This window comes from Garra rufa, chromosome 7 (assembly GCF_049309525.1).
Source record: "Garra rufa chromosome 7, GarRuf1.0, whole genome shotgun sequence".
NCBI lineage: Eukaryota > Metazoa > Chordata > Actinopteri > Cypriniformes > Cyprinidae > Garra > Garra rufa.
The window spans coordinates 17,427,201-17,445,883 of record NC_133367.1 but is presented as its reverse complement, the minus strand read 5'-3'; the positions used below and the strand labels follow the sequence as shown (position 1 = coordinate 17,445,883).

Here is an 18,683-nt window from a genome sequence, read left to right as displayed (position 1 = left end):
TTAAATGAAACGGTAAAAGTGACACTCACAGCAGTTTTGGAGATTGAGTTTATCTGTTCATGTGAGGTGCAAATGCAAAAAATTACCGTGAGCGTCACGCTTGCTTCAGTATGCGCGTAGTAAAAAAAACGCGTCTCCACCATTCATATTAAAACGGTCTTTTTGCATTTAAGTTTTCACAGACACTAGTCCATATCGCGATTTGAATTAAGTGACAGACCAACTTTTGATTTATTAATCCAAAAATCGACGAATTCCGTGGTATTCCGCGCTATAGTAAATTCCGTTTTTATGAATGGAGCGCGCGATCCAGTCCGTGTTTTCGCGGAGGAGACATTGTAAACGCGCGACTACGTAGAGACAGAAATGACATGCCTTCGTGTAAATAAGATAAATAACATAAGGCTATTTATTTTGCTCGTGCCCTTGCTGTCCTGGGCCCTTTAGATGTCGTGGGCCCCTGGGCAATTGCCCAGTTGCCCGTATGGTTAATCAGGGCTTCAAACCAATGGCTAAAACATTAGCTCATATAGTGCTCAAACTAGTCTGAACTAATTACTGTAGCATTCCACTGCATCCACAAACGTAGGCTATAAAATCGTATTAAAAAAAAACATACCGACTCAGCGCGCAATCTTTCTTTTTGTTTGGAATGCTGTATTGATGACCTACTGGACTGACGCCGTAATTTGGCGCGCTTTTGAAAATACCGCCTCGCGAGTCGCGATGACGTCACTGCCGTCGGCACGCTCACGAGTCGTCTGAGGTGAGTTTTTTGGTCTTCTACATATGTTTTCATCAATTATAGCGCTATTTGCGCGTCTTTTCTGGCGTCTGTAAGAAAATGCATATATAAACTATATAAGTTGTATGTCGTACAATAATTACAATTTGTGTACTATCCTCCCAAAATACCAACTGCAGAAAGCGTCAAAATGTCACTTACAGCGTTAATGCAAGTTCTGATTAACTGTTAATTCAAAAATTGTTAATAATGTTTTTGTTTGTTAAAATCTGAGGGTTCAGTCAAAATCATTGAAATCTATAGTTTTTTAGTACCGATTATGTTAGAACATTGTGTAGTTGAACGAAAATATCTAATAGGCCAAGTTCTCCCTACAAAAACATGGGATTTGTCTATTAACCTACATAAGACAGTTGGTTTGCAAAATAGATGAAAATTAAACTTGTTATGCTGGCTTATTGATGTTGTTGTCATGGTGAACAATATTTGAACTTTTTGACTGGAATGCATTTAGCGCAGCGGACGCCAATGTGAGGAACTAATGTTAAATTCAATATGATGTTTAAGACCAAATTAGTTTTTAATGTGTACATAATGATTATTTGTGATACTTTTACAGTCGACTGGGATTTGCAACTGTAAAATCACAAACAGTGTTGCATCAATTTTATTGCTGTATTTATTTTTAGACATTAGACATTTACCTACATTTAAAAAAAAAAATGTCTTTTACTTTTAGTTTTGGTTTGACCACATAAATCATACCTGGAAAGTTCTAACAACGCTATTTCTGACCTGAAACTCCTGAGGTGATTTTACCTGATTTTGACATTAAAAATAAACGACCAGAAAAATCAGCGTCAATAAAGAAGATGATTGTATTGCATTTAGTACTTACATATAAAGCCATACAATGAAAAACACATCAAAACACTCCAGGATAATTACAGTCTTTCACAACAACATCAGGTTTAATATTCAGTTGCATATAATTAATATTCAAAAGCAGCAGAAATAATAAAATAAACATAAAAATGACCTCTTAGCACCTCTGACTAACAAAGTTCCCTTTCTATGGGTGAAAATCGCAAGTTTACTACAGATGCACCATTATATTACACAAACAGACACGCAGGAAATGGTCCCCGTTTCTGGACTCTAGTAAGCGTAGTGTTGTTGACAGAGTTTTACTCTGGTGAAGGTTATTTTTCACAACCGCCGTAGTGCAGAGGTGCCCAAACTCGTGACAGGCGTTCACTGCAGGAGTTCCTCCCAGGAAATGGGTTTGGAAAAGACCTCACGCTCCAGCCAGAGGTCGTAGTTCATTTGGAAGTCTTCCGGAAGGTCGATCCGCTGTCCCAGCACACTTTGCAGGCAGTTGTCCACAGGGAGGAATTCAGGGTTGCTCTGGTTCTTATCGTAGCGTCGGCTGTTAAACCGTTCAATGTTGGCACGTAGGGCACATTCTTCTGCTTGGAAATCCCACGGGCGAGCATCCAGGTCTGCTGTCAAATACGGGACTTGTTTAATTCTGACACTCAGGTTTAATAAATGATGCATTAAATCATTAACTGAAGACCTCAGAACATTCAAGTCCAGATTCTTCAGTTACTCACCGTTTCCGTAAGCCCAGTCGTCGTTGAGGCGATGACGCACTTTCTGATATATCGCTGACATGGTTTTCATGTTGCTCTTCCTCCACTGTCTTCCCAAATACTTTGTCTGGACTTTGAGCAGTTTGAGCACATAAAGCTGCATCATGGCCTGCTTGACCTTCAGCGCCCTCTTCAGGATTGGAGCTGATTTAAACACCACCAACATCTAAAAAACAGCAAAATTTGGATGATCTCTCCAAGTACAATACAATAGTTCTCAGTCTACACTGACAGCTCTACAATGGATTTGTGCATGTAGTGTCTCACCATGGTCCTGGAGTGCTTCCATTTGGTGAGTTTATTAAGGATGCGCAACAGATTAATACAGGAGAACAAGTTCCTCCAGCAGAACTGATTATTATCACCAGCTTCCTGTAATCAAAAGCATCAAAACAGCTCAAAGACTCGCTCTGATGAGCATTAGACACATTCAGTTGTGTATTTTTCTCACCAGACTCTCAGCAGTGAGCTCTGGAAGCTCATGAATGACGCAGTGCGGGAAATCCAGAGCTGAGATACTGCCAAAGAGATTTGATAGATGTCATCACCCAGAATGCAAGAAGAAGTGCTATCTTGATGTTTCAGGTCATTTTGAGCAATGGAAATGTTTTGTGAGTCTGAACTGACTAGAGATTGATTTGAAGGTTCACCTGTTTTTAGCCGTGATGTAGGACATGATGTTCTGGTTGAAGAACTTCAGGATCAGCGGGATACAGTTGGCAAACACCAGATGCTGCGCCATGTACTCAAACTGCAGCAGAGAACTTGTATTTTACTATTGACACTAGTCAAAAATATCCTCACTAAAATGGTGCAAGCTGGACCTTACTATTTAAAGACTTCTAAATGCCTCAAATCACATTTTGTAAAATATAACTGGTTTCCGTGAGAATTAGATGTAGGGTATGGTTAGGGTACAACAAATATCTGGACAAGTTCCTCATAAATAGCTTCAAAGGTGTGCGTTTATATACCTGATAGACATGGTTGAGTTTGAAGTGTTTCAGCAGCAGCAGCAGTATGGCTGAAATGGCTTTAACAATGATTTCTTTATGGCGATTCACATCTACGCCCAACTTCATACTCTGAAGAACCGTAGTGCTGGAGAGAGATAACAGACAGACAGTCAAACTATGCATGATTAAGGTAAATAAAGTCTTCCGATTTCACCTGACCAACTTTCCCACCTAAAAGAAATCAGTTGTAGCCAACATGGTGGTTCCTAAAGAACCAATTTCCCCTCCCTTGGGACGTTTTTCTGCTCTCAAAGTTGCTATGCAAAGCTATGCATAATACAGATTAAGTCAAAAGTTTACATACAACTTGCAGAATTTGCAAAATGTTAATCATTTTACTAAAATAGGAGGGATCAAACAAAATGCTGTTTTTTTTATTTAGTACTGACCTGAATAATTGCTTCATCAGTCCCTTGTTTCTCCTGAACAGTTAAACTGCACGCTTTTCTTCTGAAAGATCCTTGAGGTCCCATAAATTCATTGTTTTTTTTCCCCAGCATTTTTGCGTATTTGAACCCTTTCCAACTTAATTTAAACTGAGGCTGACTGAGGGACTCATATGCAACTACTACAGAAGGTTCAAAATCTCACTGATGCTTCAGAAGGAAAAACGATGCATTAAGAGCCAGGGGTGTAAACTTTTGAACAGACTGAAGATGTGTACATTTGTCTTATTTTGCCTTAATATCAAATTGATTTACAACTGCCCTTCAGAAGCTACAGAAGATACTTGTTTCCCAGAAGACAAAGTAAGTGTTTCCTTCTGAAGCATCAGTGAGCCTTTGAACCTTCTGCAATAGTTGCATATGAGTTGTCCTCAGTGTGAAAAGATGGATCTCAAAAATCATACAGTCATTGGAAAGGGTTCAAATACACAAAAATGCTGAAAAACCAAAGAATTTGTGGGACCTGAAGGATTTTTCAGAACAGTGGCCAGTTTCAACTGTTCTGGACAAACAAGGGACTCATGAACAACTATCACTAAACAAAAAGACAAAAACAAACATGGATCATTCAGGTAACAACACAGTGTTAAGAATCCAGTGTATGTAAACTTTTGCACAGGGTCATTTTCATAAATTAAAGATTTTTTTTTTTATGTGGATTATATGTAAATGCCTTTTATATTCAAAATACTAATAAACTTTACAATATCATCTCAATGATACTAAAATTGCACCGATTGTATAAAAGAAACATTTGACCAATTACCAGTATTCCAAATAGAATGTAATGAATATTTATAACTCAGGAGATATTTTTACAGCATTTGATGACATGAGCTCACTGTTGCCATGGTAACCCAGTTGACTGGTGAGGGGAGTTTCACAAATTCAGCTTCAAACACAGACTCAAGTTGTCAAGAGTCAGTTGACTCAATCAGATCATTAGCTTGCAAGTTCCACTCAAGAATCAATCTGTCTGACTGACGGAAAGCACGACTACATCTGCAACCGTGCTGTTTAACAGTGTCTTACGGCATTTCCTCGGGCAGCACATCAGCCAGAATGTTGATGGAGTCGGTCTTAGCTTTAGATGTGGGAGCAGCTGCCAAGAGGATCTTCAGCAGAGCAATCTGAATACACATACACAGCCTGTCAGTATGAGAGCAGCACAAATGCAATGGGACTAGTGTGCAAGTGACGGTTTCTCACCATATATTGTGGTAAACTGGGTAAAATACCCTGGTATAAGAGCTCTGTGGCACACAACTCAAGCTCTTCCTCACCCTTAACACACAAACACAGAGAGAGTGTGTTAAGCTCATCATCAGGCATCATAATACAAGCTCTATCAGTGTAGAGTAACTCACGCCGGACAGTGGGGTCTTGTGATACTCCTCTTCTTTAGAGATCTGGACCTCAGCTATGGACACATACTTGTGCTGAAATGAACACACAAAGCAAATGTTAACACAACAGCCACTAATGCATTTTATTGGAGCAATACACCACAATACACCAGAGTTCTAGTGATTTTACTAGGCCTGCCCTCTAATAGTCGACTAACCGTTAGTCGACGAGAAGAGCCTTGGTCGAACTAAATTTTAATAGTCGCTTAGTCGTTAACGGCTGGTCTATGTGGTAATATAGTACATCGGGCAGGACACCTATCTTTCATCGACCTAAAATATGGCTTTTCATCTGAAAGCTGTATGTAGTAGCCACTTTACATGGCAGCTCAATCTAATGTTAACCTGTCTGTGCAGAATGTTGAAGCTGAACAGTAGCGTACTCACTGTATGACAGATGAAGGCACTGGTGTGGTCACTTGCTCTTAAAATACTCCATTTTTGCTCATACAGATAAAAGCAATACATTTTTGAATATGTAAAGACTCTACGCTTATTTGTGTGCGCTCATTAACAATGAAACATTGCGCTTTTGTAAAATAATGAAAGCAAACAGGATGCGCTTTCTGGCGTCTTGGTCTCTGTGTCTAAAATCACGCATATACTTGACTTACAGACATGAAAAATATATCTATAGAGTGAAATGTCTTCTTTTAAATGAACCAATTCAAATAGAAAACAAGTATTCCCAGATTACGTAATCCGTATGAAACATGCATACAGCCGCATCCACTACTGCACTACTTTCAATTGGGAGTTGGCTGTCCTGAACCCTAGCCCCTAAATGTCAACTTATGAAAAAGATATCGAATTTTGTTACATTTTTGTTTTTAAAAGTATCTTACGTTTATTTTTAGATTTTCTTTGTAAATTATGAAAATCTACGTAAAAAAAAAAAAAGTAGTGTCTGCATTTTCAAGTCACTACCGAAATGGTGCATGTTTTAAGTCCATTAGGTCCACATTTATGATCAGAAAATATTTGTGTCTCTCTCAGCATAGCTACATGGCGAGTAGAGAGGACTTTTGAGGTAAATGTATTCACAAGTATGAAAAATATGTGTGTAGCTTAAAGAATGTCACTACCGAACACCATTTTTCTATATAACTTTTTTGGGAGTTTTTCCATAACATTTAGTTTTTATACGTGTGCAACTCTTCAGAACTGTGCTAGCTAATCATGTGCTGACTCGCATCTTGGAGCTAGGTTCAAAAGTATCTAAAATTGTCACTACCGAAATAGTTGTGACCAAAACATGTCATGATTGTTGCGGTAGTGACAAAAGGAAACACGTAATCCTTTATTTGGGGGAAATAAACAAAACTGTAGTGCAGTAATGCATTTTTTTGCACTTTAGTACGTTTTAGTATTGTTTAGTATGTAAAATAAAATTCTGTAATATGATGTGGTCGCTACCAAAACATTACTGTTACTATTTAAAATGTGCAGTCACGAATAGTAAATAAAAAAGTATACTGAATTAACAACTAAGATGTTATGATAGTGTTTGGTTCAATGTATATTCAAACTAACAAATCCTTAATTTTGTAATCAGTATGATAAACTTTTTGCATTTTACAAAGAAAAATTGGATTCAAAATACAAATCTCATAAATCACACTTGGATTATTGTTACCTTTTTTTTCAGAAAAAAACTTTTTAAGTAAAAAAGAAAAAAAATAGATTTACAAGGAAGATGTAAGCAAAATCTTAATAGGTCAATATAACTCTTCTTATTAAATTATATATTACTGTGTTTCGGTAGTGACAAATTGGGGGAGAGGACAAATATTTAAAAACTTTCTGAAAATAAGAGAATTAAAAAAATGTATTATACAATTTGCACACATGCAAAATTAGTAAAAAAGATTTAAGAGTTCCCAACTTTGAATTGAACCAATTCTGAAGAATGGCCCATATATGGATCATATTGCATGAGCAGGGTGGAGTTATGTAAATGAGCGATGGCTTATGCCATGCTAATTACCTGTTTGAGAGTTTTGATGCTTTCATGTATGGGTCTGGGCAAACCAACCACTGTATCCGTGTCACTGCAACACAAACGCAAACATGCATCACTGCGGCTCACAGGAAATAAACAATCAAGCTTCAATAAAACACACTCACCTTCCCAGCGTGTAACCGATGAATTTACTTCTGCTGGATTCCAGGAAGTTTTCAATGTCCTTTTCCCTTTTGAAACAAAAACAGAGCTTGAATTTGAGAAAACCATGAAATCAACTATATCAAATAGATTAAATCAAGTTCCTACCTGACTTTCGGAGCCCACGGCAGACCCTTGGGGAAACAAACCCTCTCAGAAGGAGGATGTGGGATGGGTGGCGGCATGACTTCATCGCGCTCCATTGGGAAAGGCTCCGCCTCCAGAGAGTTGTCATTATCGTCATTTTCCTCTTCATCCTCGCGGGCGTCGTCAGCTTTATATGGGTCCTTCTCGTTGAACGCGTCCAGATTGTCCTGCTTTATAAGAGCCTGAAGAAAAAGACAAATTGTTTTATTTTGCTTAAAATCCACTTATAATGTTTTGACCCTGGACCACAAAACCAGTCATAAGTAGCACGGGTATATTTGTAGCAATAGCCATTTATATGGGTCAAAATTACCAATTTTTTTAATGCAAAAAATCAATAGGATATTTAGTAAAGATCATGTTCCATTAAGATATTTTGTAAATTTCCTACCATAAATATATCAAAACTTATTTTTGGATTAGTAATATGCATTAAGAACTTCAGAAACCTCAGATTCAAGATTTTCAAATAGTTGTATCTCAACCAAATACAATCCTATCCTAACAAACCATACATCAATGGAAAGCTTTTTCCTTTAGATTTCAGATGATGTACGAATCTCAATTTCAAAAAACGGATCCTTATGACTGGTTTTGAGGTCCAGGGTCACAATTATAATGTTTCTGTTACTTTGTGTTCTCTCCTGGCACGTCTCTGTTGTTGCTCGATAAGGTCGGATGCGGAAGCTGGTGGGGATGCGGCTCTCATACTCCGCACCACGCGAATACTGTCCTCTGGCAGTGGAGGGAGATCCAGTTCTGACCGTTTACTGACTTTACTGCACTGCAGCTGCTCGAAACCTCCTAGAGTGAACTAGGATGTGACAAGACACACATAGACAACACATTAACACAACAATCACTTTGTGTGAATTAGTCCAAAGCTGTACTTTAACTCACCAGGATGGTCTTCCATAGCAGTAGCAGGACTTTCTTCATGGGGAAATGGGGCGCGTGGCCGCTGCAGAACTTAGTGACCATCCCGAACAGCATAACGGATACGGGCTCATGGTTATAGAGAGGAGAACCTGAGAGGAAACATTTGAAATAATTCTACTCATCCATACTCAACGTGTATCTTCAGATAAACCATCATATTTTAGAATAGCTGGAAAACATGCAGACCGAGCTCAGACTTGAAGGTTTCTTTGATGGTTCTCCACTCAGGGCTGTCTGTGGGTTCTTCACGCTGGATGGTCTCCACCATCAGATACATGATGTTCAGCAACACCCTGAAAACACGCATGCAGAAGGTTATGGAGAGCTGGAAGTGCCTTTTAAAAATAAAATAAAATTAATGAATCAATGGTCAATTTATACATAAAAAATGACCAATGGCAAATGAGTACATATTTTAATGTTTAAAAATGCATTAATAAATCATTTTAAATGTCTAAATTGAATTAAATCACTTCATAAAAATACAAAAAATAGTCACATGTGACTCTGGACCACAAAACTAGTCATAAGCGTCCATTTTTTTGGAAATTGAGATTTATACATCATGTGAAAGCTGAATAAATAAGCTTTCCATTGATGTATGGTTTGTCAGGACATATTTGAAAATCTATAATGAGAAAACCATCTTTAAAGTTGTCCAAATTAAGTTCTAAGTAATGCATATTTCTAATCAAAAATTAAGTTTTAATATATTTACAGTAAGAAATGTACAAAATATTTTCATGGAACACGATCTTTACTTAATGTTAAGTATCACTTTACAAATAAATAATGCAGTTAAATATAACAAAAAATATATCATAATTTAACATAAATATGTTTATTAATTCTGGTTTAGAAATATAGTTAAGTATAACAAATAAAATCGTTTTTTAAATTGACAAATGGATGCATTTAAAAGTGTTCTTTAATTCAAATATGTGAGTAAATGTAACAAAATTAACAATTTTCAAATAACCAAATTAAGTACTTAATGTAATTAAATGTTACAGTAAAATAAAATAAAAATAATAAAGTCTATTAATACATTTTAAATATCCATTTAAAATGTTTAGTGTAATGACCATTTCAAAATGTAGGTAAATGTAACAAAATAATAAAATAAATAGTAATAAAATAACAATACAATTTTGAATCTTATGTAACAAAATAAAAAATCTCTTTGAAATGAACAAATAATGTAGTTACATTTAACAATAAAATTATTTATTTTATAAATTAACATGTGGATCTGAACCACAAAACCAGTCGTAAGGGTAATCTTTTTTTAAATCTAAATTTATGCGACAATATTTGGCCAAGATCCAACTATTTTTAAATCTGCAATCTGAGGGTGCAAAAAAAATCTAAATATTGAGAAAATCCCCTTTAAAGCTTTCTAAATGAAGTCCTTAGAAATGCTCATTACTAATCAAAAATTAAGTTTTGATATATTTACAAAATATCGTCAAGGAACATGATCTTTACTTAATGTTCTAATGATTTTGGCATAAAAGGAAAATCAATAAATCTGACTCATACAATATATTTTTGCCTATTGCAACAAATATACCTGTGCTACTTAAGACTGGTTTTGTGGTCCAGGATCACATACAAGTAAATATTTAAAACTAATTATTTAAAAAATTAGTTAATTTACCAATAAAATAATACAGTTACTTTTCAAAATAAATGTTTAAAATACTAGTTACCTTATTTTACAAAGTTGCATTAGCATTTATCAGGACAATGAACACTCTCCGCCCTATTAGTCAACAACAAAATGTGGTGTTGTACCTGAGGTCGGTGCTGTCGGCCAATGAAATCGCAGGTTTCCTGACCGCACTGCTGCATGCAGCACTGTTACTGCGACACATTTAAGGCACAGTTTAGTTATTTAAGTTTACAGATGTGAAATATGAATATTTGTGTGTGCAGTTTAACTCACTCGATCTCCATATTGAGCAGCTCCACTAGTGCAGTGAACGCTCCCACATCCAGCAGCAGGAACACATTATACCTCATCCAGTGCTGCACCTCCAGTTCTGAAGAACATTCGCCGAATGTACCTGAAAAGAGACCAATCAGAGCTTATTAACAATGTGTTTTTAATCGAATCGATGCATGAGTAAAGACTGCAGACTGCGGTTTACCTTGAGCCATGTACAGAATGGCTCTGGCGACTTTTAAGCGGCGTTCTCTGCCGATCACATCCAGTCCGTCCAGCAGACGCATGGCATGAGCTCTGTGCTGAACCGAATCCAGTTCGGTCCATTTTTGATCGGGCACTGCAGAAACACATGGACATTTGATCTTTTTTGACATACAGTTAACTTAAAGTCAAAAGTTTACTTAATTATTTTACCAAAACAGAGGGATCATACAAAATGCATGCTATTTTTTTTATTTAGTACAGCCCTGAATAAGATATTTCACATAAAACACACAAGAGAAGATAAGTTCAATGTATAAAAATTACCCTGTTCAAAAGTTTACATACACTTGATTCTTAATATTGTATTTTTACCAGAATGACCTACATCTGTTTTTTTTTTTTTTGTTAAGTGATAGTTGTTCATGAGTCTCTTGTTTGTCCTGAAATGTTAAACTGCCTGCGGTTCTTCAGAAAAATCCCTTAGGCCCCACAAATTCTTTGGTTTTTCATCATTTTTGTGTATTTGAACCCTTTCCAACAATGACAGTATGGCTTTGAGATCCATCTTTTCACAATGAGGACAACTAAACTAAACCCAAGAGCAGGGGGTGAAAACTTTTTGAATTTGAAGATCAGGGTAAATTGAAAATTTTTTGTATTCTGGGAAACATGTAAGCATTTCCTGTCGCTACTAAAGGGCAGTACTAAATGGAAAAAAAAACAAAAAAAAAAAAGGTATTTAGGGAAAATATGAAAAATGTACACATCTTTATTCTGTTCAAAGGTTTACACCCCTGGCTCTTAATGTTTGGCTTTTCCTTCTGGAGCATCAGTGAGGCTTTGTACCTTCTGTAATAGTTGAATTTCAATCTTTCAGATGTCCTTAGTGTGAAAAGATGGATCTCAAAATCGTAGTTATTGTTGGAAAGGGTTTAAACCCACAAAAATGCTAAAAAAAAAACACTTCAGATTTCTCTGTACAGTGTGCAGATTGACTCTTAAGGAGAAACAATGAACTAAATAAACAAGAATAAAAAATAATATGCTTTTTTTATGATCCTCTTATTTTAGTAAAATAGTTAACATTTTGTCAATTCTGCAAGGTGTATGTAAACTTTTGACTACAACTGTACTAAGCATCTTAGATGCACGAAAACAAACATTTTAATGATGAAACCTGCACATTTATGTAACTATAACACAATAGAATGAAAAATAAAGAGCTCTGCACTTACTATGAGTGTGGAAATCTTCTTCGAAGCATTTTCTGTTGAGTAGAAACTCTGGTCCCTCTGTGTAACTGTACAATTCTACAAACAGCGTTTAATACAGGATAACAAAATATTATTCTGTGCAGTTTGCTGATGGAGTTTGAAAGTGTTGAGATATTATTACAGAAGAAAACAGCAGTAAAGGAACCAAATCACTCTCACCTGACAGTTCAACTGTCCATTTATCGGCATCTGAATATTCAAACTCTAGATCAGGGGCTTCTGATAAACACTGAGACGCAAACACAACACATTATTCTGTTTATGACCCATTTCTATGTTAAATACAGTCTTTGTAATATATTTTACTTTAAGAACACTTTAAAAAATTGAATTAACACCACGTGGTTATGCATTAGAAATGCATCATTACTACTATATTCAAACACATGACACACAGGCTTCAACAGAAATTACATGAAAAAAGTATTTTTTTTTTTTTTAGTTTACCAGAAAGGCTCGACAGTACACTTTAACCATTATTTAAAGACAATAGAATTATGTAAATACATATGAAGGTGTACTTAAGTTGGTCAAAAAGGCACTGTTGAAAAAGTGCATTTAATTTAATTCAAAATATCATACATTAGCAGTAATTGCAAAATAAACACGATATTCAGTCTGCACTTAAAACACATTCTTTTAAAGTGTATTACATTCATAAGTATTTAAAAGTATGCCAAAAATATGTCAGTGTTATGATAAACATGTTAATTATAGTCAGTCAGCCGTTATGTAGGGTTAAATAACCAATAGAACCAATCAGAATAAACACAGGAGAAGAGATAAATCACAGTCAATCACTAAATGGCGATGTTAATTACTTGAATCAATCATTCATTGTGTTATTAATTAATGTACATTGTTCACTAATGATAAGATGTCTCATGAATATTCAAAAGTAACTTAAATGTTGTTTACTCAGTTTCGAGTTGTAGTACTAAACGTTGTTCTTGGACCATTAAAATAAAATCTTTTAATAACGATTCTCTTTTTATATTTTGAACTACTGTTCATTTACTCATCGTTGTGCAATTAATTTATACATTTTAATCTTTGAATGTTGCTGATGTTTATGCTAACACTGTCACTGTCAAAACACACTGCAAAACCGCAAATATACTATCAAACGGGTCGGAACGGCTTCGTCTGACTCTTACCTCAGAGTCCTTCCTCTGGTTTCTGGTAAACTCGCCTCGCATTTTATTCGGCAACATTTGGTTCTGTTTCTGTTTGTTGTTAGCACTTAAACCGACACCCTCCATCTTCACTCCACTTCCGGCTCCCGCTGCACACTCTCGCGCAACGAACACGTATCTCGCGATGCTACAGCCTATGTCGTCAACGGCTTCTAACGTGATGTTCCACACAGAGTTACACAGTAATAGCCCACGACTTTGATTTCATATAAATTTAATTTTTGATTCACACAGCTAATGTTACTTTTTATAATATATCAGGGTACGTGATGTCCTTCAAGGTAAAATAAACGAGCAACTAATACAGCCAATAATATATAGCTAAACGGTTATGAATATGACACACTAAACATACAAAAACCAAATATTTGAGGTACACATTTAAGTGTGAATTATATAGTTTGCATGATGAGGGATGAGTGTTTGAGTTTGTACTAGTTTATACTTATTGTATTAGTGATGAATATGTTTTTTTCCCGCTAACATGCCTATAACACGCCTAAATGAGAAGTTCCACCTCATCCATTAATAATTTGTTGATTTGTTGTGCACCTAAGCCTAAAAGAATATCGTCAACCAGTTTGTCCTAATTACGAAAGCTGATAGCCTACTTTAGATGCTTTCTTGTAATACTTGCTGTATCATAAATTACTTCACAACATATCATTTCACTCTCCAGCGGATAATCTGGTGAAGGAAAGACTGTAAACAACAACCGACAACCACAGTCTGGACAGAAGACGGCAGAACCCGTTCATTCAAAATGCTACACTAAAGAAACAGCATAAATACAGTATTAAGTATTTAAACATGCATTAACTCATTTGTATGCCCTCCAGGGGTCGCTAGAGGATCAAATCATTGCTGCCAACCCTCTGTTGGAGGCTTATGGAAATGCCAAGGCTGTGAGGAATGACAACTCATCTCGTTTGTAAGTCAGTGAGGTCAGAAAACATATATTTTTGCGTTTTGTTATACATCTGCAAAAAGTTCAGAATCATTTCTGTCTCTGTAGGGTAAATTCATCAGGATTACCTTCGGATCCACTGGAAAACTGTCTTTAGATAAATACGTTTTTTAGTTGTGATGACATGAACTACATATTCAAATCAATGTTTTATATCAAAGATCTGCTAAAATAAAGAAAAACACTGCAGTTGTCTGCTGAGAAGAGCTACCATATCTTCTTCCAGCTCATGGCTGGACACAAGCCAGAAGATTTTTTTTGGTGTAAAAACCCAGCGAAATGTAATGAGCAGTCTTACTGCCAACAACCTTTAGCTTTTGCTATAATTTCAAGTTACAGTCTGGATAAAAATAGATTTAAAAGCAACAAGACACTTTAAAAATTAATAAACTCCAGGCACTTCACAACCAATCGATGGCCAAGTAAAGAAATAATGCATAAGCTTTAATGCAACAAAAAACACAGTTTGCTATTTGGAAGCCTCGAAACAAGCTTCAAAAACAAGCCGATAGCCTTGAGGGCGGTGCGCCGACATATGGTGCAGTTGCACCTCGAGTGTCCCGAGATTGAATTCTGCCTTGTGGACCTTTCCTGATCCCACCCACTCACTTCCTGTCATATCTCCATTGTCCTGTTGAAGAAAAATAGAAAAATGCATTCCAAGAGGTTCAAGATGATTAATTTAATGACATTCCAAACAAAGAATCAATTTATATCGCCCAATACAATATCCGCTCATTCACGAACGTGATGAAGCTGCATTTGAAGATCATGCCTCTTCAAAAGAGTGCAGAGACTAAAAAGAACGGGCTCAGATGAAGGAGAACTATGAAAAAATAAAGGAGGATCTGGAAAAAGCACTGGCCAAAAAGAAGGAGATTCAGGAGAAAATGGTCTCACTCCTGCAAGAGAAAAATGACCTTTAACTTAAAAGTCGCAGCTGTGAGTCTTACAGAGTCTATATATGGATCTCACAGGGTTGGATATGACAAATGCCATGCCATTAAATACATACATCTCAATTAATACAGAACACCTGAGAACAAATGCTGCAGGAAAGCATTGTGAAGGTCTCTTCAAAAGCAAGATCCAGCTCAAGGCCAAACTCAAAGAGACGAAAATCAATGCTGAACTGACTGCCAAGAAGAGAAAACTGGAAGAGGGATACTCTCTGAGCTGAAGAAAGATATTGATGACATGGAGCTCACCTTGGCAAAAGTGAAGAAGGAGATACGTGCAACAGAAAATGAGGTCAGTATTTTGCCATCGTCTTGATATCCCACCAATGCACAAGCTAACATAGCAAAGACTAAAAACTTCGCTTAATTTAGGTGAAATGTACCTGACTGAAGAGATGGCCTCCAAAGATGAAGCAACTGCCAAACTGACAAAAGAGGAAAAAAGCCCTACAAAATGCACACCGGCAGACTCTTGATGATCTCCAAGACGACGACAAAGTCAACATTTTGTTTAATTCTAAGACAAAGCTTGAGCCGTGATGTAAGTGAACAAGACCCTAAATCGATCAATCATGGCTCTGAAACTGGCCCAGGAGTCCATAATGGACCTGGACAATGACAGCAATCAGAGGAGAAGATCAAAAAGGTGAGTGAAAGTTAGACTTTGAAAGCATTGGATACAACTATAACTCTACATTTTACAAAACATTCATGTTTGAAAACCGTAAGGACATTTTGAGGTAAGTCAGCTACTCAGCAAGAAGAGCAGTCTTTGGGATCACACCTTCAGAAGAAGATCAAGGTACTTGAAATCATGTATTAGATTTGATGTTTCCCAATTTTGTAATGTTTCATTTGTAATTATTATTATATGCAGATCTGTATCAAAGAGCTGGAAGAGGAAACTGAGGCTGAGTGAGCCGCTCATGCTAAATTGGACAAGCAGAGAGCTGACCTCTCCAGGGAACTTGAGGATATCAACAAGAGCCTTGAGGAAGCTGGTAGTGCCACTGCGATTGAATTTCAGAAGTTTTGGTTTCAAATGGTTTTAAACCATTTCACCTTCACAGACAGAAGACCAGAAGAACTTGACCAGACTGCAGGATTTTGTTGACAAGCTCCAGCTGAAAGACCTAAAAGCGTCAGACTGAGGAAGCTGTGAGTGATGATTCTGTCAAAGCGTAACCTTTAATGCTGATTGGTCTTCCTTTCAAAGCTTGATAGGGACACACTTCTATAGCCAATGAGAAATTCTTTCAGCTTGTGAATCAGTGAATCATTTTTGAGGACAAGGTTTTGGTAAGGACCAGATTAATCCAGCTCTTTACCAGCTAAGGACCAGTTTAAACCACTTCAAACCAGCAGCCATGCTTGTGCCTTTAATTCAAAGACTTCAACCACAACTGTCAAAGAACTGAAAATTTTAACTTAAAATCTTTACATAAATGTTTGTTAACAACATGCTATTTGTCAACTACCAAATACAGAAATGTATGACTGAAAAGTGCATTCTATTATCACATAAGCTACCTGGGATAGCAGTGGCAGTTAGCTAGCCACACTATTTACGGCATAAACAAGTTCCTTACTGAAGTAGCTTAAGTTGATTACCTTTATATGTAGTCACACAAGACTTGAAATGCTCAGGAGCGTCCAAGTCCAAGGTCAACAAGCTGAGGGCCAAGAGCTGTGATGCTGGAAAGGTATATATAAATAAAACACAATACATAAAACTGATTATAAATATATAAAAAATAAAATATACAAATATGTAAGATATAAATAAATACAAAATAAAACCCTTGAGTAACATTTTTCATATTTTGTATCTTTTTCTTTACAGGGCAAGGAAGCAGCTGAGTAAAACCTCAAGCCTAGATCACCACATGAAGTAATCATAAAATATGATTACTTGCAGTTGTTTTACTGCTGTAATAAAAACCCGCTGTTCTCATTCATCATCAAATACATATTTCTAGAGTAAAACAATAATAATCCATACCAAGTTGACGTGAAAAATATGAATGTCTTTATCTCACCAATTCTCTTATAAACATCTCCCAGAAGTGTATGACACAATATGATACAAAGTTAGCCTTTCTTGATAGATTTGTGCCATCTGTACAAAATGAAGTGATATGGAAGACCGCAGAAAGGGAGGAAAAACCCTTTCAAATATTTAACAAACATCTGCAGAACCAAAAAAAAAAAAAAAACTAACAAAAAAATAATTAAAACATTCCTATTCACATCATTGTAACACAGAGAAATTTTTACATAAAGACAATAGTATAAATACTCTTATTGGCATGAAATAATACTGTTAGAACGCTCATAGCTCACATACAAACATTAAGCCGATACTCAAAGACAAGCCTAAATCAAAGTCATCCAAAGAAAGCGGCTCAATACTGATTTCATGCTCTCTTTACACTAATTCAGTAGCGCTCACTTGCATTTCAGCGTAGTTGACATAATTCAAAGTATTGCTCAAGCCATTACGATACAAAATACGTCAAGCGAAACCCTTTCTCAACCCATTCGTTTGGAAGTACAGTTGTTTTGGAAGTGTGGCCACGTTACAAGATGAAATACCACCAACTAATTATTTTTTGTCTAAATGGATCTTTAAAATGTTATATATAATCACTGAAAAGCAACAAAACATCTGCGATAAAATCCAGAACATTTCAATAAAAGCATGAAAGCATTTCAAAATTCACACTTGATACATTTCGCAAGCAATATACACACCGTATCTTTTAAATTAAATCAAAGTAAATACAAATCGACCCTTGGATAACAATTACGGACTCATTAAGACGATAAAGTTGGTCCGTTCAGCGACTAAGGGTTGACAGTCCTTCCAGTAAATGTCCTAAAATCATAAAGTTTAATAGCAGTTATCATTTTTCCCAGCATGCAGCGGGACATCGAGACATCAGCTTGCATTCCATTTCATTAAAACACACTGAGCTAGATCAGGCCAGTGTGGAATAACCATATTTACATCAGAAAAAGTTCAAACCATTTGAGTGACTTTCTAAAGACAGAATCAGTGGAATATGTATAATAAACCCATACTGAAAGCCAAAAGGCGCGCACGGGCGAGTCTCACGAGAAACACCCCAAAATCAACAGAAAAACACCCCAAAATTCATGAAAAGGGCATCTGATGGAATACTGTGGATATTGCATTGTGACAGTATTTTAATGTGCTTTTTTAGTGCTTTTAAATCGATTAATCATTATTAATCGCGATTAATCACATCCAAAATAAACGCCTGTGTTTAAATAATATATGTGCGTGTACTGTGTATATTTATATACACATACATATTTATATAAATATGCACAGCACACGCACACTTTTATTTTAGATGCGATTAATTGCGATTAATCGTGATTAATCGATTTAACGGCACTAGTTTTTTACTATTTGAATAATCATAAATTAAGGCAGTATAACAAATGCTACCATATTGTAAAATAAAATGTTATCCCCACATTACGGTAATAAGAAAAAAAGTTTTGTTTTTTTTAGCATTACTGTAATGAGATTTGGAGGGAAAAATGTGCTTTTAAAATCCTAATGATCCTAAAAGTGTGCTTCA

At 36.1% G+C, this 18,683-nt stretch overlaps 1 protein-coding gene across 1 annotated transcript; it reads right to left on the bottom strand.

Moving 5' to 3' along the window:
- Positions 1-1,609: 1,609 nt before the first annotated feature.
- LOC141338478 (striatin-interacting protein 1 homolog) lies at positions 1,610-13,226 on the bottom strand. The gene is made up of 21 exons (XM_073844035.1): positions 13,105-13,226; positions 12,107-12,176; positions 11,909-11,983; positions 10,672-10,806; positions 10,467-10,587; positions 10,316-10,384; positions 8,705-8,811; positions 8,480-8,607; positions 8,211-8,393; positions 7,541-7,761; positions 7,396-7,461; positions 7,256-7,319; positions 5,230-5,301; positions 5,072-5,146; positions 4,895-4,992; positions 3,375-3,501; positions 3,051-3,151; positions 2,852-2,918; positions 2,668-2,772; positions 2,362-2,566; positions 1,610-2,247 (listed from the first exon to the last, which is right to left on the bottom strand). Exons 1-21 carry the CDS (start codon positions 13,207-13,209, stop codon positions 2,000-2,002), a joined length of 2,442 nt encoding a protein of 813 aa, XP_073700136.1. The 5' UTR covers positions 13,210-13,226; the 3' UTR covers positions 1,610-1,999.
- Between the last annotated feature and the right edge of the window lie 5,457 nt (positions 13,227-18,683).